At 43.0% G+C, this 22945-nt stretch overlaps 1 protein-coding gene across 6 annotated transcripts in view; it reads left to right on the top strand.

Moving 5' to 3' along the window:
* Positions 1-22945, top strand: part of IQCM (IQ motif containing M) — a 1338699-nt gene that overhangs the window by 1086197 nt on the left and 229557 nt on the right. For all 6 annotated transcript variants that reach the window (XM_085641647.1, XM_085641643.1, XM_085641646.1 and 3 more), the window contains one exon: positions 12785-12946. In XM_085641647.1, coding sequence (XP_085497773.1) covers positions 12785-12946 — 162 coding nt within the window. The remainder of the gene's footprint in view (positions 1-12784; positions 12947-22945) is intronic.

Here is a 22945-nt window from a genome sequence, read left to right as displayed (position 1 = left end):
AAAATGAAATGAGGTGTTTGTCACTACCAGGATATGCAAAACATACAAGTACATGTTTTACCTTTCATTTACACAGCGCCCTGCCCTTAGGACTACCTGTCCTAGTGCCTACTTTAGGGATGAATTATGTGTAATAAAAGGGAGTGTCAAGCTTTGCAAGTAGTTTTTAATGCCAAGTCGAAGTGACAGTAAACTGCACACACAAGTTCTGCAGTGGCACGCCTGAGACAGGTTTGAAAGCCTACTTATGTGAGTGGCATAATCAGTTCTGCAAGCCCACTAGTAGCATTTAAGTTACAGGCCCTGGGTATATGGTATACCACTTTACAAGGGACTTAGAAGTAATTCAAATATGCCAAACAGATGTAAACCAATTATACCATGTTTAGTGGAGAGAGCATGTGCACTTTAGCTCTGGTCAGCAGTGGTAAAATGCCCAGAGTCCTAAAGCCAACAAAAAAGGTGAGACAAAGAGGAGGGAGAAGGCAAACCGTTTTGGTTAACCATCAGAGAGGGCCATTTTCCAACAATTTTGATTCTAAGCTAATAACTACTAAACATTTGTTTGGGCAATTTGTTGACCTTGATGCCTCCTGATAAATATAGGGTTGTTACTGGAGAGAAGTAGGGGCCAACGTCTACTTATATTCATAGTCTAACAACATTAGTTGGTTTAGCGACACAATAGGCTCAGCCCCTGACTGTGGTCAGATAAATTGCACCATCTGCCTCATGTGTGGTGGCAGTAGCCAGGTGCAACTGCACTCTCGCCTCTGCCTCATATACCTTCGGCCTTTAGTACATATTGTCAGCTTTAATGAGAGCCTAGAAATGAGGTATAAGAGCTACATCACTCCTCTCTTATCTTATGCCAAGGCCTGCTCACTGAACCTTGTCATGCATTGCCCTGGCCTTCTCACCCACAGTGCTGCAGGTCACCGGACAGCATTGACCAATAACTACTGTTCTGACATATACTGTCAGCTCCAGCTTAGTGGAATGGGAGGGAGGCCATGGGAAAACTGGTATGGTATATTGTGGTTACAATGTGCACTCTGGCATGGTGATGGTGCTTTGTATATTGTAAGCAATGTGAACACTATCATGAAAATGATGCTTTGAATAGTCAGGGGATATAGACACTAGCATTGCCAAGGTGGGTATGCTTTATGCGCATACCCTGACAAGGCTTTCCATATACTAGTCCCGGTGGAGCCTAAATCATCACCCCTGTCTATCCTATTGAGCAGAACTTTCAATAGGCTATATTGTACAACACCCTTTTATTTGCAGAATCATTGAGGCCTTTAGCATCTCTAATTAATTGGGACCCTGGAATATTTGACAAACACTCCCATGTAGATTTGAAATACCCTGGCGTATAATGGCAGCATCTAACACATAATAACTTAATTTCGGATGGAAATTCATTTTCTGGCACATAAATTTTGATGGGCCATTCATTGTCCAGCACAGACATTATTATATCATAGCACAGTATTTTAATTTGAAGTCATATCCCCTGGTATATGATTCACAGGGTTTCTATCAGAGTGGTTCTTGTTATCATGTCGGCAGTGCATGGTCTCTAGCACAAATATGTGCCTATTTGACATGTAGTGTTTGCATTATTCAAGCAATGCTATTAAAAGCACATTCGTAAATTGCTGACACAGTAGCTAGTGTTTCTGACTGTGCTTGCAGATCTTGGAGTATTGCAGTATCTCATTAGTCCTCCTTCAAAATTGCTTGTGCATATGGTCTTCTAACCAATACATTTGGAAGGTTGCGTTGTAACATGCACTCAGAATTTCTACAATTTCCATCTTCAACCAGCTAATTTTGTCATTCATGCATGCGTCCATGAATCCTCCACTCTGTTATCCACTTGTCCTCCTGACTTCATGTATTCATTTCTTCTCTCTCTGACACGTTAACCCACACAAACGTTCATCCACTCTGTAGTTTCATTCCCTTATCCATCAATTTATTCATCTTCAACCTCTTTTTTACATTTTATGTGTGCATAGGCTTATACCCATGGTGAAGGGATTTTCAACAGTTACGTATTTTTTGTAAACATTGTGCTATTAGGATGTTTAAAAATAGGAGGTGTGATGTTGAACAGGTACAAGTGAAAGTGATCAAGAGAAGACCTAGGGCCAGATGTACGACCATTGAATTTTGCGACTTGCATACTGCGACAAATTGTGAGTCGCAAAATTCAATGTACAACAGTGTCTCAGACACTATTTGCGATTCCCAATGAGGTCTCAAATTGCATGCCTCATGAATATTAATGAGACTGTCACAATTTGCAACCCCATTGGGAACGGCTAGCCCTCCCAGGGATGATGGCCTGCTGGGGTCAGCAGACCACCATGTCTGGAACTGTTTTGTCAATAAAGGATGTTTTTTATTTTTTTTTAAATGCAGCCCGTTTTCGTTAACAGATAACGGGATGCATTTAAAAAAGAAAGATTTTACTTTTCAGTTTCATTTTAGAAGGGCCGGCAGTCGTCCGTGGGACCACTGCCTGCTCTAAAAAAATATTTGCACACCCATTCACAAAGGGTAAGGGGTCTCCTAGGGACCCCTTCATGTTTGCGAGTGGCTTACCACTATTCTGAGAAGGGTGGTAATCTGCGATTGCGGTCGCAAAACAAATCATACATTGGGTATGGACTCGCTATTAGGATGGGACGTCCTTGGCACTCCCCTTCCTAATAGCGAGTCATTAACCATATTTTGCGAGTCTTTAATAGATTAGCGACTCGCAAAATAGGGTTAGTACATTGGTCTGACCTTTTTTGCGGTCGCCAAGGAGCTGAAATCCCTTTTGCGACCTCAAAAAAAGGTCATACATCTGGCCCCTAGTAATTGTCAACTAGCCTGTGCATATCGCAGTTGGCTCCAGCTGTCTTGCAAATATTTTTAAAGTGCAGTCGGCACTTAAAACAAGTGTATTTTTGTAACCGAGTAGAGGGTAGAGCAACATTTGAGCAAATCATGCAGGTAGCCCTCTCACAGACTTCTAAGAACTTTGCCCAGTTTATATTCAAACAGTAGCTGCATTATACATAGTGCCCCAGGAGCAAAATGGGCATTTGCGCTTGCTTTCTGCTTCTCCAGGGGCACCATTGTATTACAGAAGGGGCAGCAGACCCTTGCAGGGCACTTCCTGTAACATGGATCGTTTCAGACATTATCTTGGCATAATCACCATTGGGTGTCAATTTCTTTGCATGCGAGTGTGACCCCATGTAAATGAGTGAACCAGTTGCCTTTGTATCCACACTATATTGCAATTGAAAGCGCAGGGACAAAGAATCCATCGGGGACACACTAATTGTGCGGCACATCTGAGGTGGTGTGGTCCACGATGACACTCCCTGGAAGTAGAGTATCCCACTACAGGCAGATACAGTCTCTGTCTGCACATGCTTATAGGGGATCTCTGCCCCATTTAAAAGTAATGCCCGGTCTCTGCCTGCAATGAAAGGCATACCCATCGCTTCAGGCAGCCACTCTGCCTTTCATTAATGCCCTGCTAACAGTGCAAGCGAGCTTGCGGCTGTAGTGTGAGCAACACGTTTTTTGCAATCAGGCGCACGGTACCAGTCAGTGTGTGTACCCATTTAGGGGTGTGCCATATTACTAACAGGAACAGTGTAGGTGAACTGCCATTCAGCCCAAGAAAGGGATTAGTAGTCAGAGAAAGGAAGGTGGTATCTAAAAGAGTCCGACAGCTCAGAAATGATGGTGTCTGCAAAGTTACTGGGATTCGGCCCCTTCGATTTTCTTTTTTGCTGTGGAGTTTTCAGCGATTCTTCATGTATCTTCCATGTTGGTTTCGAAGGTAATACTTCAGCCCCCCAGTCATGGTACAGCTGTGCTTCACATACTGAGCTCCCATCTTCAAGACTTTATGGATGAATCTCGTCGTGGCTGTGTTGAGTTTTCCTTCCGGGTCCATCGGAATGTATGCAGCGGCATCAGTTTGTTCCTCTGATTAGAAGGCGCCATTTAGAAAATGTCCTTTTTTGCTGGGTATGGATAGATAGCTTCCCCGCTGACAGGATTGCAAAAGTGAGCCCGCGGGATGTCTTCTCTTTACCGACTGGTTTCTAAGTTGCTTTTGATTGGCAAGGAGTTCAATCTAGCCTGCATGAAGAATCTTCACTCATTTTCTCTATGTAGGTTCCCGTGACAAGGCCTGGGGGCAGGGGGTCCCTATCACTTGGAACATGTCCTGTCAGAGACATGCTTCACCAAGTTTTTATTGACGGAGCTCGCTTTGTCTTTTTTCAGTAATCAGTCTGACGGAGGGCGGACAGATATCTTCCTTGTGACATTGAGGGCCATAGCAGATACATTGAGCACTAGAAGTCCTATCTTACGGCATGGTCTGTGCTACAGTTTTGGGCTGATTGGAGTCATAAATAGTTGACGAGCCGATGCAGTAGTTTGGTGAATGAATGATGATGAATGTTTTATGTTAATAGAACTTTAAAGGAATGTGTTGCTTGTGGCTGGGAACATAGCAACGTTTGTTGGCATCTCTAAAGCAATTATAGAGCACAATACAACTCAATTACAAATCAAAATAGCAAACAAACATATTAAAGGGCACAACACAGCGGTCAAATCAGAAGGTAATGTAAAAGCCGCATTACAGCACAACAACACAGTGTAATAATGGAGTACAAAAACGCAACAGCAAAATAAAAGTCACAAAACATCACCACTACAAAAAAGGGCAACAGAATAAATACGCACAAATATTCTTGTGACATATTCCTTCAACCACAAATCTGCTTTCTTAATGCAGAGGTAAAACTAAGCACTCCCTTCCTTAATAAAAAAGGACGTTGTATCACTGATTAAAATGTTTTGTGACCAGCCCCTTGGAGGATTTGTCAGTGCCTTCAACATGTACAGTAAATGGGGGGTTTTTGGATCTTTGTTTTCCACACAATGCAATTGTTCTTTTCACTCATAAGCAATTACAACTTCTTTCATCCTGCATTTGAGCTTCTGGCCTGTCATATGCTCCCATGAGGCACAGGGTCAGACTCATTTGCATATGGCCATGTCTGAACTGGGGTGGCAGAGTGGGCTAAAGAACGGTGATGGATTAAACCCAGATCAGTTGACTGGGGGTGAGTGCTTGCAATGTTCAACACTCCGTCCATCATTTCCTTTGGTTTTGCTTTGTTCGCCATAAGTTGGCAGGGTATGCTCAGACGTGAGTCCCTTGCTCACTTTGCACTGGATTCAAGCAAGCCTGGCTGAAGACTGCTGAAATGCCAGAAACCGGTCCTAGGAAGCTTGTTTCCGGTCCAGGGAAGACATGGCTTGGCAGTTCGGGCTGGACTGTTCCCATGAGGCACAGGGTCAGACTGATTTGCATATGGCCATGTCTGATCTGGGGTGGCAGAGTGGGCTAAAGAAGGTGATGGATTAAACCCAGATCAGTTGACTGGGGGTGAGGGCTTGCAATGTTCAACACTCCGTCCATCATTTCCTTTGGTTTTGCTTTGTTCGCCATAAGTTGGCAGGGTATGCTCAGACGTGAGTCCCTTGCTCACTTTGCCACTGGATTCAAGCAAGCCTGGCTGAAGACGGCTGAAATGCCAGAAACCGGTCCTAGGAAGCTTGTTTCCGGTCCAGGGAAGACATGGCTTGGCAGTTCGGGCTGGACTGTTCCCATGAGGCACAGGGTCAGACTGATTTGCATATGGCCATGTCTGAACTGGGGTGGCAGAGTGGGCTAAAGAAATGTGATGGATTAAACTCAGATCAGTTGACTGGGGGTGAGTGCTTGCAATGTTCAACACTCCGTCCATCATTTCCTTTGGTTTTGCTGTCATATGCACCCCCATTAGAGTAGTAATTTTAAATTTGGGCAATCCCAGTTTGTATTTCAAACTTTTCTCTGCAAGTTGCTATTCTAGACTGCACTATCCTGTATTTTTGGGCTGAAGTAAATCAATCCACCAGGTACATATTTTCCAGATGGTAAACATTTCGGGGCATATTTATAATAACTGACGCATCCCTGCAAATCAGCAGGGATGCGCCAGTTATTTTGCGCCCCAGCTCCGCCACCATGGATGCGCCGCATTTATAATGCGGCACACCATGGGGCAAAAATGGCACAGATGCGTCACGCATCTGTGCCGTAAAAGTGGCGCAATGCTGGAGTTGCGTCGCAAGCGCGACGCAGCTCCAGCAATGCTCTGGGGGGCCCTATCTTCACAATGCTGCGTCAATCCTTACGCCTGCTTCAAGCAGGCGCAGGGTTTTGACGCAGCATGGGCTCAAAAGTGACTGAGTGAAATCTTGTAGATTTCACTCAGCCACTTTTAGGAGGCGTTCCTACGCCGGAACGCCCCCACCTGCCCTGGAACGCCTACATGTGGCGCAGGGCTTTACAACGTGACGCATCTCCCAGATGCGTCACGTTGTAAATACCCCGCACCATGGCGCAGGATTTGCGCCGCTGCTGCGTCACAAAAGTGACGCAACGGCGGCGTAAATGAGGCACAAGTCAAACATAAATCTGCCCCTTCATTTCTATGGCAAGCACTTAATCTGAAGATGGCACATATTGTTCTCTGTGTCCTCTGCATAACTAAAGAAATACATATGTCCCATCTTCTTGTTTTTGGGTGATACTTTGTGTTGCAAATGGGTTCCCCCTGTTTAGACTGCCAGGATGTTTTGCTTTTGATCACCTGGTGTCCAAAAATGCAAGGTGTGTGGTATTTAAAAGTAGGACATGAAAAAGGTAATTTTGGACATTGAAATATCCCCAAAAGCTATTTGCATTGTCGAAAGGATGGCTGCTTCCATAGGGAAACACTGGGCTACATTGTGCCCTGAAAAACAGCCAGGTAAATGCTTGTGCTTGGGAGTGTAGGCAGGAGGGTGATCTTCTGGCTGGTAGCAGAGGGTTGCACAAAATGCCCCCACCAGCAGGAGTAAAGCACCAGGAGGGGAGACGACTGGCTGTAATAAAAGGTCTCAGATCTCCCCTGGATCAAGGTATGTACCGTCACTTTCCCATGGAGAGAATATCAGTTCCAAACTTATGGAATATAACATATACACAGCACTTCCTAAGGTGGGCAAACTTTCAACACTCCCCCAAAGGCAAGGCAAGAAAACAATATCACGTGAGTCTCCTCTAGACCAAGGTAACACACACAGCACTTCTCTAGAGCGAGATATACTTTGCACATCACTTGCCAGGAGTAGAACAACTTCCTATAACACAATTACCTGCTAGAGGGGAATTCCCCCATCCTTCTACAACAGAATACTTGGCCAAGAAGAGTCCACACCTCCTGCTACAAGGAAAAGATGAATTGGTATATCTGGGATATATTTATTAGTAAATAGCACCACACGGTAAGCCAAATGCACCTATCATAGCAGACTCTAACATATCAATAGTATGATTGAAACACAATCAAGGCAAACATATATGTAGAAATATATATATATATGTATATAAATGTATGGAACTTCAAAATAAAGTTATAGTAAGCAAGAACAGTAGGAAAACTAGAAATTAGTGGAACACCTCACCAACTGTCTGTCCATCCCGTTTCCACTTCGCCAAAGGGGAGTCCGGTTCTTCGGCCGAAACAGGAGACAGTAGTGACACTATACGCCCCAAAGCCACAGCTGCACGTCTGCCCTGTGATGAACTTCCACCGAACAGAACCCAGACAACTCCTTTAGTACAAGTGGAGACGTAAGACGAAGCTCCTGGTGAGCCTCGCCCCCTTTTCCCATCAGAGTCCGTACCACTCCGCACCAAGGCCACAGCTTCAGCTGGCCAGGCATCTGTTATGGCTTCAGAGCAGAGCAAGCACATTCCTCTGACAAGATCCAGTTCTTTCTGGTGAGTAAAGTGCGAAAAACAAGTGAAAAGGAAAACATGCCTTTCTCACCTAGTGAAGCTCAGAAAATGGCGATAGCTCAGAAAATGGAGTCACTCAAGCATAAGCCTCTATTCACGCAAAAGAGCAAAATTAGTATGCAAGATGACATAAGATCAGGCCAAAGCCAATAGCAAGCACTGCCGTTAAGCAAGATAAAGTCAGAATCTGAAAGAGACATAATCAAGCCCTACTTCACAGCTTATTCTTACTAAGCAGGCCTACACATCACTATATTATGTTATAATATGCTAAATAAGACTGAGATAGTGATGGGCGACGGTCATTATCAGGCTATTTATCCACATAAATGGCACATTCATTACACTGGCATATGGAGCCCCCAAACCCAGCTCCCAGCTAAGTGTACCTTTTTAGAGGCAGGGGTGCTAGAGCTCACAACTATTAGTAAAAAGAGCAAAAGGTCAAGAAAGTCGGACCAGCATGATTTCTAAAGATGGCAGTTCGATGAGCTAGGTCCTGGGGATCGGTGCATCTTTATTTAATATTCTGGAGCGGGCATCTGTGGTGCTTCCTAGCCCACTTCAAAGTTTCCCCAGGGGCCCAGACTGGAAGGGGCAACATTAGATGGGGCCGGGACCCCATTCCCAGACCTCGATGACTGGAGCAGGGAAGGCGCAGACCAGCAGCAACATGCCTGCATCATTGCATGCAGGACAATGAGCTCGCTGACTCCCCTACCTGCGTCGGACAATGTCAGCCGGGTGTCGAGCAAACTGGGGAAGCTAAACAAAGTGACAGAAGCCACTAATAATATATTCGCCACTCATAGCATGGAACACCCCGGAATAAACCTTGAGTGGCCTATCTGCATATTTTCTTCCTTTATGGTGCTCCAAGGAGGGGCAGGGACATCATCAATGTTTGTTTAACGCGTTGTGAGGGGCTACAGGGAGGGCATAAGTCCTGCAGGATTTATAGAACACTCACCTTATGTCTCCCATGTCATAGGATGCATGATCTGGGAATACTGTTGTCTATTATTTGGGCTTCCCAGAGGTGAGGCTTGGTGCTCTTCAGCTTGGGAGTGCAGGGGCTCCTAGTGGTTGGTTCTATGGCTACATTTTGTGACCTGAAATTGTTAATGATAGACTCTAACTCTTTGTGATTGTTTTAAAAATGGATTATTCAAAATTATTTATTGACAATGAGTATTGATAAACATTGCATCGGTTATATTTATAATGAATGCATTTTATCATGGTTATTGATTTCATTAGCTTTGAGGGAGCATCTTAACACGTGCTTACTGTGATACTAATGTGTTGACCCCTTTTCTAAGCCAATAGGCCTTGCCTTATATGTTAATGTGGTAACCCTCCTTGACAAAGCAGATGGGTTTGCTTTATATATTGATGTGTTCACAGTTTGACCCGTTACCAAAGCTGATAGGCTTGCTCTATATATTGATGTGGTGGCCCCTTGACAAAGTCAATAGGCCTGATTTATTTAAAATCATACCGCCTTATATAATGTTGTAATATTTGGTATGGGTGTGGGTGGGGTATTGTGATTATGGGGTTCAGCACTCACTAGGGGTGAAATAAGTTATAAGGGTGTCACCAAAGGTATTTTCATCTGCCTGATATTTGTACATTACTGCATAGTATTTAGTAATGTGTGTGGGATAAATGGACTTTTCTCTTTTTTTTAAAGAAAAAGCACTAACAGTACAGTCATTTCTTGAGTGTTGTTGCGTTCCAACGAATTGGGACTGCTAGCGCACATCACCTCCTCTAATCCATTCATTGCTACTAGTTGAGGAGACAACAGTGGAGCTATTACTTGCAAGGAACTCACATCTGTCATAACTAATAACCCAATTTCTTACACTATACCAGAATATATTAATTCACAAATCCTTTCTTTTTTTGAACTTCCAAAGTAATGGGTTTGTTTGTGTGGCCAGTTTTCTTTCATGCAATATTACTTACTCTCATGTAATTTTATTGATGATTCATTTGTAGATGCCTTAATTATCTTTTCAGATGCTGGTGACAAACGTTAAACACCTAAGGCATGACATGGCACCCTGCTTGACTCTTATGCTGAAGTTGAATTGTTTCTAGAGTTCTCACCTTATGACTTTCTGAACCTATAGTGAACTATTGATGGAAGCTCCTGATTGTGTCCATCAGGGTGGTATTTTATGCTATTTTGTGACTTTTTCACATAGTATCTCCTTAGCAAGTAGACCAAAAGCTGTGATTAAATCATCTTTTTGGAGAATTAATCAAAAAATTCTGCAAGCAATGCCTTTCTAAATGTTTTAGAAATACAACGTACGGTTTTCTAGAACCCCTGGTACCAAGGACTCAGTCATTTTGCCAATCTGAATTAGAAAAAAAGTTGTACAGTTAAGCGCCCCAACCCACTGATAAATATTTGAGTAAGGTGTGCTTAGGGTAGCGATCAATCCAATGAGACATTACAGTGGTAGTTAGGAGAGTCCCAAACTCTCTTTTATTAGGAATAACATATTCAAGAACACCAGAAAATATGGAATCCATTTTAAGGATTTATTTTGAAATCGGAAACCTAGTCTAGTGCACACAATATGAACTGTAACCAGAAAAAGACAAATAAAACGGCAGCAGCAACATTTACCAAAAGCGTGAACAAGAGTAAATGCTCCAACATGATAGAGGTTATAAATTTACGGCAATTCTACCCCATTGCGCTACTTCTAGGCACTTAGTTAATTCAAGCACAGCAGAAAATAAAACCTCTTATGAGTTTCAGAGATGGTTCACACCCACATATCTGTTTGAACAATAGGGCATATCTTCAATATAATAGCAAGGCCAGCTACTCTCTTCGCTTGAGTCTAGTTGGACTGATAAGTTCAGCCGGCGGAGTGGGTCAAAGGCTAAATGCCTCTCCAGTAGCCTTCTATTAGAATTCTTGATATGATTCTGCATGGCCTTTCTCCGTGTCACCTGGTCTTCTCTCTTTGTGCTCAGCTTCTATAATGTTATTTCACTGTTATAGAAGCGCTTAGAATAAACAACTAACACAGAGTGAGTGTGATGTCCTTTCACTTATTTTCATTCTATGAGATGGTGTTCTTTTGAGCAACAACAGTCGGCACCTGGATTAAATACTTCAAATATGTTCAAGCAATACTTGATTATCATGTAGCAGAACATATTAGTATAAATTAAACATGCTTAATCACATGCATTTTAATTGATTGGCACAGGCGATTCAAGCAAGAGAAAATATCCAGGATAGAAAAGGCATAATATTCATGACATAAGATGAACACAAAATATATCAAAAGTTCTGCTTCGAGCTGACCCTCTATGGGAAAATAGGATGTTTTAAATTTTCATAGATTCTTGAATTCCTGTAGAACACATTTGGGAGAACTATAGCTTCCAGGTCTTATTTGTGTTCACTAACCTATGCCCTGCTTGCTTCCGTGTGTGTGTCAGGTAAATCTCTGTTGTTCTAGGCAGAGATGGCTCTTTTGTCTCAGTGTATTCATCTGAGTGTGTTGGTTTCTTTAGTCTGATTATATTATTTATGTTTTGTTGCTGTTCTGATATGATTATATTGCCTTGAATTGCCTCAGGGTGCAAGCTGGCTTGTCGATCACACTGCCTTTCAAATTATTTTCCTCTTGTTCATCTTGAACATACTACCTTGCCTATTTCTACCATCACCCATCTGAGATATACTAGTTGTATTCTTGTTTTTCTTTTATAATCAGGGTGATTTGCTTTCCTCACTGTACCATACTATATGGTGAGACATTCAGGTTGAGTAAGGATCCCTGCTTTTGTCAGTCAACTGGTTACTTCATGGTAGCTTCCAGGAGCCACCTCCATCTATACTTTCAAAGATTCCTCCTCAATTTTTGATCCTTCTCCCCTTCCGGTGACCTCAAATGGAGGGAGTTACTTTTGAACTTATGTAAGAGGGAGGATGCATATATTAAACATGTCACTCACAGATGTAGTAATACAAGTGGGAGTCTCAGGGTACCAGCTTGCTATTAGGGGCAGACACAGTCATTATGCCTTCTTCTCTCTTGTGTGTGATGTCTCTCAGCACCTACCCATTGATGCTCCCGCCGACCCTGCATTGACCAGATCATAAAGCCATTGGAATTTTTATTGCACTTTTGGTATTATGTGTAGAATTCCTGAGCAGGGAGTCCAATGCAGTGTCTCACTCTGAAAAGGAAGTATAGGGTCACCAGAATGATCTACCCCTTAATCCCTTCATGAGCATACTTTGGGTGGCATTTTCAGAGCAGATAGTCAGTTAGAAAAGACCATCTTCAACAAGAGTTTGGCAGAGTGTATTGTGAACTGCTTGTTCCTTATCTAGTTTTCATTATATGGTTGCTTTTGCTTTGTGGTCTTCCCATAAGTCAGAGGAAGAGAGACTAGTAAAATACTCACTCGTGATTCTTGTGCTCCTAGTTCTCACTTTTTATGTCTTCAGATAATCCATCAACTATTCATTTTCTCTGTCTACATATGTATACTAGTCATATAAATAAAAAGATAAGAAATGGAGGGTTAGAGGAGGTGGCGTGTTAAAGAAGGTGCTGGGTGCTGGATGGGCCTCTTCTTTTCCTGGACACCTTTCAAATTGTTTATTTTCTTTTGTGATATGCAAAAGGCACTGCAGCAGCCTACCATGAAATTATGGCGGCTCCATGAGTGTGAAAGGAAGGTTGTCACAAACGAACAATGCATGAGTTATCACAGTAATTAACGTGGAATTATCTTAATTGAGGGCTGTATTTTGAAAGTGCCAATTCAGACTATTTAATTGGGAATTTTATTTATATTTAGAACTGTATGGAAAGCAAGCAGAGGTTTTTCGGAAGCATCAAGTCATTGAATTGGCATTCACGCTCTACCCTCCGCTTGGGGCAAGAGTAAACAGTCAAGCTATTCGAAAATCAACATGGATCCACCCGATAGTTAATGGAAAAGAAGGAAACAAGTTTATAGGTAAGACTGTGTTTTTTTTCCTTCTAAGCATGGCTGAAAAGGTTTTCTCGTTATTTGCTGTGCTTCTCTCTTATGCAGATCAGTTCCTTTCATTTTGTTTCTTTCTCACATTGCATGATCTCTGAACTGATTTTAATTACTGTGGCAAATTGTACATGTTCCATGGTGAAATGTGAAACAATTGAGGTGCATGATAGTTGCAGACAAAATTATGTAGAAGACGCTGCATCAACGTTTACCGCCAAAGACTATCAGACACCAACTGACACATTGACGTTTATCTGCTTACATTTCTGTACAGGAAATATAATCTGTGATGCGATGCAAGCTAACATTCTACTATGTTAATCCATTAATACAGTACATTCTTCCTTCTGAACAAACACAAGAAGCATTGGCAAAGCGAATAGGTCTGGATTTCTTTTATAAATTAATGTGCTTGTTTATTGATTGACAAACTTGATGGAAAGGTGAGTATAATAATAATAATAATAATAATAATAAAAATAATATCTTTATTGCTTGATTAATAACAATCATTGCAATCAAAACATCTTCACAATCACACAATATATAAAAAAGACTATACCACAAATATTATTAACAATTCACCAGTACATTCATAGTTATATCATAAAACCAATCCAGTTCACCATACATTATACATCACAAAAAATAAATTATAAAATCTATCAAACATGGACTAAATCATGCAATAAATAGTAATCCAACATATTATAAAGGGCATCAATTATTACTATAACAGGATATTGCACATATTGAATCTTAAAGTGCTGATGCGCAGGAATTTGTAATTCCATTGTACAACACAATAATAATGTTCAGCAATAATTATAATAGCAGAGTAATTTCAATTATTACATTGCTAATTATTATCCTAGCAACATGAACAGAGAAAATCAATCTCATTCAGAAAGACTTCCCCCCTTACCATAGCCCACAGTCCCCCATCCCTCTGGAACAAGCAGGGAAACTAACTGGAAACCTAAAAACGTTCTCACAGGTCACTCTAGCCCAAACCAAGGAAGTCATCCTAGCATGCAAGTCAGGAGCCCCCTCTGACTCCTGCCCTCCTAGAATCCTTCACCAACTGATTGACACTGTCAATCCCATCATAAACCAAATAGTAAATACCTCCCTCAGCACGGGCATCGTCCCCAGGGCATGGAAACAAGCCATTGTTAAGCCCTTAATGAAAAAATTTAACAAATCCCCTTCCGACCTGACCAATCTCCGTCCAATCTCACTTCTCCCAGTTCTGGGAAAAATCACAGAACAATTAGTCTACAGGGAACTCAAAAACCATCTCGAAATGAATAATATTCTCCACCCTCAACAATCAGGCTTCCGCCCCCAGCACTCGACGGAAACTGCTTTGATCGAATTGACTGACTCTATAAAAATATTACAGGACCAAAGAAAGAACGCAGTATTGATCCTGTTGGACCTCACAGCAGCGTTCGACACCATCTCCCATCCCATACTACTGGACAGACTCAGGGACATTGGTATCTCTGACCTGGCATTGAACTGGATAACATCTTTCCTAACAGAAAGATCCCAATCCATCACACTAGGACCTTTCAGTTCTGCAGAGAAAAAGATTCGATCGGGAGTCCCACAAGGCTCCATCTTAAGCCCCCTGCTCTTTAATGTCTACATTATTCCCCTCATCTCCTTGATCGAATCATTCGGCATAACTGTTACATCATACGCCGACGATACCCAACTTATAGTCCCGCTAGAGGAGAATTCTACATCAGCCGAACAAAATCTAAAAAACTGCCTGAAAAACGTCTTTCTGTGGACGGAAACAAATCACCTCAAGTGCAACACTAGTAAGACAGAAATCCTCCCCATGGGGAAAAATGTCAACTTCTGTCCTCATCTCTGGTGGCCAGAGGACTCCACAGCCCCTCCCCAGACCGTCACAACAGCAAGAAACCTTGGAGTCACCTTCGATACTGACCTATCTTTCGATCATCACGTAAGGAAGGTGGCAGGAAGCTGCTTCGGAATCATTAAATCCCTCAAAAAAATTTTTGACTTCATACCAACGGATGCTAGAAAAGCGGTTGCCGTGGCACTAATCCTATCGCGCTTGGATTACTGCAACGGCCTAATGGCAGGTGTGAAAAAAGTCACACTCAAAAAACTGCAGAGCGTCCAGCATTCTGCTGCCAGAATGGTGCTTAAACTCCCCAGAAGGTCTTCAGCTTCCACTGCTCTGAGAACCCTCCACTGGCTACCCTTGCACAAAAGGATTCTTTTCAAAATCCTAATCATTGCATTCCGGGCATTCAACCACATCGGCCCCAAATATCTAATCAGGCGCTACCCCCATTACAATCCCCAGAGGACCCTGAGATCCTCCAATAACAATCTACTAAAACCATCCAACTTCAACCTAAAAACCAAAGGGGGTAAAACCCTTACCCACTTATCTTCTAGAGCCTGGAATTCCATGCCCCAGCACCTGAGGTCCCTAACCAAGGAAATCCATTTTAGGAAACAACTAAAAACCTGGATCTTCAGCCTGTCCGACGAGTACGTACTGGACGCCATCTAACCCCGCCTTCCCTCAACCTCAAGCTTACTTTCCAGTTAGCGCCAGGATGCTCCTTCCGGAGCGACAGTCGCGCTCTATAAATAACAATACCAATACCAATACCAATACCAATACCAACACTAAGATCGATAAATTATTATAACTATGCAACTGTCTCTTAAGTACAACTGATATAGATCTAATACATCTGATACTGACTGTACCAAACATTTTTCGGCTGCATTTAAATTTTTTATCAATTGGCATAACAACAGGATCGACTCACCAGATATAGACCTAATAAGTGCCTAGCGAGCTTATCTAACCCCGATCTTCAAATATAGGGGTTTCATGAAGAATGTTAATCAATTTGGGACACACGCATACTGTATGATGAACTAATGATGCTTGTGGCCATCAGCATAGTCTACAGTTAGTATGTGGCCACTGCTGAACCCAAGGTTGTGTGCACCCTTTTGTTAAATTTATTCCCATTCATAGATTTTAAAAAATATTTTTTATTTCTGCAGAAAAATGAGTAGTCAGATATGGCTGAGTAAATAATGACTGGTATGAATTAATCACATACCATGCATGGTTTTTCCCTACTAGTGTGTTTTTATTTAACTTAAGGAGTTGAGCTTTGATTATTAATTTTTTATTAATTTATATTTGGGTATTTTCAATTCTTGGGGTGCTATTTGCAGACCAATATCCCTTAGGCAAGTCGAGATATGAGATCTCCATTTAACAGCATAAGTAGATTTATTTATTTCAAGCCAGCAATTGTTCCCTAGGAAGCAGGAGCAGAAGAAAACATAGAGTGCATACATTTCAAAAAAGCTCTTTCTGACACCAAACACTGTAGTTGGCGACCAAACACTAGTCTTATTCCTGCCTGGCCTACTGATCTGGGGATCCCAAAAGTTGATTTAAAAGCCTTAACTACCAGCACGTCTAGGAGATTTGTATCTTTTCCTCTAGTAATTGGTGAACCATATAAAACGGTTGGCTGTAATTTGACTTTCATAACTTTAAGAATATGATCATAAGATTGACAATTCAATGATTTTTTTAAAAACATTTAAAAACATGAATTAAGACCACAGTTTTTGCTCTTAGGTCTTTAAAATGGTATTTAAAGTATACTCTGTTATTGAACACCACCCCTAAATATCTATATGTTTTAAAAACTTCAGTTGGCTCTGCCCTGGCCCTCCATGTGTTAAACTTCTATTTATCAGGTCTGATTTTCATGGTTTAGTTTTTTTAACATTCAGTTCAAGGCCATTTTTTTGTATATAGTCATCAAAATCATTTATGAGTCTTTGTTGGCCAATTGGAGTGAGTCTCAAAAGGATAGTATCATCAGCATATTGGAGGGAGCTGATTTACACCTCTCCCAACCTTGGGACATGAGCATTAACAGGGCCTAATTGCTGAAGAAGGTCTCATAAAAATAAGTTTAAAAAAGGCAAGGCGCAAGAACACAACCTTGCTTTAGGCCATTATATGTTTTAATTTTCCTTTTTTTCTTTTTTTCTTTTTTGTCCTCCTCTCACCAATAGGCATCTGCAGATTTGACAAGCCGTCATATCTTAAAACTGGGCGCTCCACAGCTAACTGCATTTGCCTAGGTAGTAAGGGCTTGGTGTAATCATAGGACCCGGGGTGGAAGACCATGTTTTAATTTTATCCGTGTTAAAGACCTACCATTACCCAGTCTGAATTGAACCGTGTACCTGGGATACCCCAGCCAAGCAATTTTTTCCATAACAAATTTCGAGGCACTGAATCAAAATCTGCCTTTAGATCTATAAAGGCAATGAATAAAGTTTTTTTTTTTTTTTTTAAGACAGCCCGCACTGCAAGTAAAGTAAGTGCCAACAGGTTGGTAGTGGCAGATTGGCCCCTCTTAAAACCAGTTTGGTTAGGCGGAAATGTGTTTTCCTGCGTAGCCCATTTGTCCAATTCTTTCAACAGACTTGAGGCAAAAACCTTAGCATCAACATCAGTTAATGAAATTAAACGATAGTTAGTGGGATTGTCAACCAGACCACTTTTATAAATAGGCTGCAGTATGCTACCTTGCCAGGATGCTGGCACAATATCCAAAGTCAATACTTCATTTAACAATTTGTGTAGAGTTCCAGCCCACATGTCAGCATTGGCATGGAACAAGGCAAAAGGCAGCCCATTAGGACTGGGAGCACCATTTGAACAAAGGACATGCCACAGAATTAATATATGATTACAGCCTATACCTTCCAAATTAATACTCAAATCAAAACTGGAATCACTAGGTTTCCCAGAGGTACTCATCCCCTGGCACATGTCACTCACCATATCAATATTTGATATACTATTATTCGCATAACCAAAACACATATCTGGTCAGTTTACAGCTTGATCCACTGTGCAATACAGATTAGTAATAAAAGTTTTCTAACCAGTTCCCGATATATTTACACAAAATGCCCTGTGGCCACCCCTTTCAAGGTTGTTAATTATTGCCCAAAATCTTTTTGCATTGTTTTGTTTGGAGGCAGATAATAAGCTCCTCCAAAGCACTGTTTGATAATTAAATCTAGCCTTCCAAACTTCTTGTTTATAAACATTTTTTGGAGTTTCTTTATATTTTCTTTATAGACAGAGTGGGATTGATGGAATCTGTGAGCATAGGTGCCCCGAACGGCTCTATTAAGGGATTTCTTTAACTTAAGTAACTTAAAAGTATACCATATGTTAAAAAATCTTGAAAGATTATTTGGTTTCCTATTCTGTTGGACTGCAAATTTCCCCACCAAGAATGTTGTTATAAAGTTCCATTTCTTAATCATATTGACATCCCCCTGCTCGCACTGATCACCATCCTTCATTAATGTTTTAGCAGCTTGTGTTATGTCCTCTTCTTTAGTCATATTCCAAACTAACCTCTTCAAATTATATGAGGAGTGGGCCATGTTGGGAAGTTCATTAGGTCTATGGTTGCACTTTACTAAAGAATTAAATGGTACGATCTGAAGATTGTGATCACTTTCGAGCCAATGGATTACCATATATTCAGACAATTTTGTACTTAAGTTATTTGAAATAAAGGTATAGTCAATAATTGATCCTTGTTTTGAATTTTTAAATGAAGGAATGAGCCTAGATATTTCTTTTCACTAACTTAACTCAGCCTGTGACATAATATCACAACACTCTTTTGCAATTCCGTTAGTCTTGCCATTTACTGAATGAAACGGAATCAGATGCAAATTAAAATCCCCAGAGAACATAAGGCCAGCTTCAGGGTGCTGGATTAATAATATACTTAAGATATCCCGCAAGACATACAGCTGTGTAGATTTACATTTCCTAGCACTTAAATATACAAGAAGTATAATTGGACTTAATTTCTTCCTATATAACACAAGGCATTGTGACCAGTTCAAATCAAAATCTACCACTTCCACTACAAAACTTTGGTCAGCCGCAATGTAGCATGAGAGCCCACACTTTGCACGGCCTAATTTATTGGTTCACACTGCCCTGAGACTATATACTTATTTAACCCAAGCATAAGGGTCGATTGTTCTCTCCATGTTTCTTGAAGTAATAAAATTGTAAAAGAATTTAAAAATGATATTGTATCAGGGTCAGACAGTAGATGGATCAGCCCATGCACATTCCAAGTGGAGAAGTGTGGCTCACTGGTTAGAGAAGGCATACCCTGAAGCAGAGGTCAGACCCGGGACCAGGGTTCAATTTCCGACGCAGCAGGGTCTGAGCCCAAGTGTCCACGGACTCGATAATTCTCACTTCGGTGCCTACTCAAATCATGGGTCACACTCTGCAACTCTGGGCAATAGCTTGCTTAATCTCTACTATGGCCCCCCCCGCGGCGGGATGCCTGGCTTTCACCTTGGGGATGCCCAGTATGGGTTATCTCACAGGGAAAAAAGCCAGGACAGGTTCCCAATGCAAGTGCCGAGATGCCCAAGGGTAAGTCGAGCACTATATAAGAACACACATACATACCTTCTTGGTTACAGTCCTTCCAGGCATTTCCTATTAGTTTGATTAACTTGGTTAAAAATGGGATAACAGTCCCTGGGTTTTACTGCTGTAACTACTTGAATGACTGACTTCTTAGCCTTATTCCAAGCTTTCCGCAATCTTTTTCTTGCCCTCTTAGATAATGGGGGACAGTCACAGAAACAATCTCCAGAACTTGAACATGGGGAATTAATAATCTCAAGGAGCATAACCTTCATCAGTTCGTGTGACCAAGCCCAGACAGACCTCTGGCACCCCAGCAGACTCCTCATGTCTCCCAGCTACCTGGGGGTGTTGCTGCTTCAGATTCACACTAGGTACACTGACTCCCAAGTTGTTATGACAAACTGGGGCTCTGCCGGAAATTAATTTCCACATTTTTTTTTAACTTCATTGACAAGTGATCCTACTATTGTAGGGAGATGGAACACCTCATCTAAAATATGTGAACATGTGCCACTTATTGATCCTTAACCTCCATCTGAGCCTTAACCACTAAACTTGACAGACTTTGTAGTTTTGTATCAATGCCGGCCACGTAGACTGCTAGAGAAATTCCACCTGTATTTCACGTTTATTTGAATGGAAATCAAGTGCAGTTGTATTAGCATTCATTCTATTTAACTCATTTTGCCACACACTCTTATTAGCTGCACTTTTATAAATAGCAGGACCCTCATCAGGTATAAGTGCGACGTCATATTTATCTAGGAACGAGAGATCTACAGAGTTCAGCGACTTATCCACTTGATCAATGTTCTGTACACCATGTTAACTATTTATGGTTTTACTTTTTAAAGGGACTAGAATTGGGTGAGCATCCGATACCTGTTCCCCACCACATATCCCTGAACCGAATGGACTCAGAATGCTCTAACTGTTGGATAACTCTAACATAGACAATCCTAGACTCTCACATATCCTCTCTGCCCCAGTATTAGGCGACTGACATGGCTAAAAGCATTGATTTGCTTAATTTACTTGCAGTTCACCCAGACAGATAACGGAAGCATCACTGTAATTTGAGAGCTTATTATACTTGGATATGTCCCAAAGAGTATCTTCCACCTGGTGTGCACAGTTCATTCTAGGCAGCATCTTCGTTTGGGTAGACAGGACAGTTACCTGCCCAGTTTTAGGGCCGTTATGAACTTGAGCTTTAACTACGACTTCATGAGGGGAATTTGTTGCCTCTCAGCTCGTCCCTGTGAGAAATAGTGTTGTTGCAAATTGCCTGAACTAAAGATAAACACATATTTTTCAGTGCAGACGTGGATGGAGGTAATTCTTCTTCACAATTGCCTTCACATTGGGCAATATATTTCTGTGTAAAAAAGTCATGTTAGATCTGGGGGTCTCTAGTTGGCAGGGTAGGTACCACTGTCCAAGTAGGGACCCTTGCTTCTAGTCAGGGAAAGGGGGATACACTGTTAAGATAACCCCTGCTCACCCTCTAGGTAGCTTGGCCTGAGCAGTCTAGGCTATCAAAGGCAATGTGTAAAGTATTTGTACCAACACTCACAGTAACACAGTGAAAACACCACAGAGTGACCGGTGACAGTGGTCAGGGATGAGACCCAGGCATTATGCCTCTCAGGGCCCTCAAACCCCTGTGGCGTCAGAAGGTGGGGGTTAGTAGCCCCAGGTGCTTGGCAACCTTTGTCCACTTCCTTTCCTGTCAGGTCGGGTCTGACAACCTGGCACTGACCCACCAGCCCCGGGCCTGTGTCCGGTGGCTGGGCAGGAGGCTGGGGTAGGCTTTTCCATACCCAGTCCTCCTCTTCCTTGGGGCTCTGTACCCTCCCACCTGGAGCGGTACCCCCTTCTAGAATAGTCAGGGCACCTGTGGCAGGTGTCCTGCACCATTCGCCCACCAGTTCAGGGGATCTATCCTGCAACTGGGACTCCAGGTCAGGGGGGACACCCCGGACCTGGCCCTCCAACCTAGGGTCTAAACCCTCCAGGTGAACCGGGGTCAGAGGCGAGGACTCCCTCCCTCTGCACCCCCTTCCAGAATTCTGCACCCTCCTACTCGGAGCGGTACACCTCAAAGACAACTTGGTAGAGACACTGCTTACCGATGTCCCCCCTCTAGTTCAGGACCTCTCTCCAGCAACTGGTCTCCCAACATAGGGTCTAAACCCTCAGGTTGCACCGGGGTCAGAGGCGAGGACTCTCTCCCTCTGCACCCCCTTCCAGAGAGCTGCACCCTCCCCACTGGAGGGGTACCCCTGGAAGCCAAACCGATCAGGACACAGCTTACAGATGTCCTTCCCCCCCAGGTCAGGCAGATCCTGAACCTGGCCTCCCAACCCAGGGACTAAACCCTGCGGTTGCACACCTGCCTGGCATGCCAGGACTTCTGGGGACTCACACAGTATCTCCCCGAGGGTGACACATGACTCATGTGTCTCGTGACAGTCTGCCTGGCGCAGATCTCCCAGCCCCTGTACACCTGACAGTGCGCGAAGATCCCCCAGGACAGAAGTGGTGTCACCTTGGTCACTCCTAGGGGACTCAGCCCTTCTGACCGGTCCCTGACCCACTGGTTCTCCCACTGGGGAACACATCCCCCTCTCACCCCTCAGTCTGGACTTCTGCACCCTCCCAACTGGAGCGGTACCGCCAAACACCAGAACCACTGGAGCTCTGTTTACAGAGGCTCCAGGTTCTCCTGACACTAGGAGATCCTCCTCAAATGGCCTACTAGCACTGTCTAGGCCCCCAACCTGGTGTTCCCTTAAGGAACCCACCAGGCCCTGAGACGGGGTTTCGGGCACCTTGGGACCCACAGTCCCACACTCACCCCTTCTCCACTGAGACAGGACGTGAGCCCCTACACTCCTCCCACTACACTGGGACCTTACTGGGCTACACTGAACCTCTTCCACCTCACAGGTCTGGAAGATATCTGGGCCACTCCTTCTGGGATCACTCCCCAATGCCTCTCCAGACCTTCTGGCATCCAACCAAAGGTCTGCCTCCAACGCAAGCTCTCTGGAACCAGAGAACTCACACTCCACCGGGTGTTGGCATAGCTCTGGAAAACAGGGACTTAAAATATGCTCTCCAACAAATGAATCACACAGCCCCCCACAGTTGTTAACCAAGCTACCGTTTGCCTCACCCTCCAGTGCCTCACACAAGTACCCCACACCACTCTCCTGAGATTGGCAAGACAGTACCTGACTGTCTCTGTCACACAACTCACACTCTTCTGGGTGGTCTTCACACTCATACACCAAGGTTTCTACCATGGGGGAACCCCTCTCCCTGTACCTCTCATCTAGGGTCAGTAGAGTGTCCCTCCCACCCCTAGGAATATGGTCCCCTGTGCCAGTTCCCCAATCCACTTCAGGGACACTGCACTCCACTGGAACTACATCATA

Source organism: Triturus cristatus, chromosome 2_2 (assembly GCF_964204655.1).
Source record: "Triturus cristatus chromosome 2_2, aTriCri1.1, whole genome shotgun sequence".
Lineage (NCBI taxonomy): Eukaryota > Metazoa > Chordata > Amphibia > Caudata > Salamandridae > Triturus > Triturus cristatus.
This window is presented reverse-complemented; position numbering and strand designations above follow the sequence as displayed.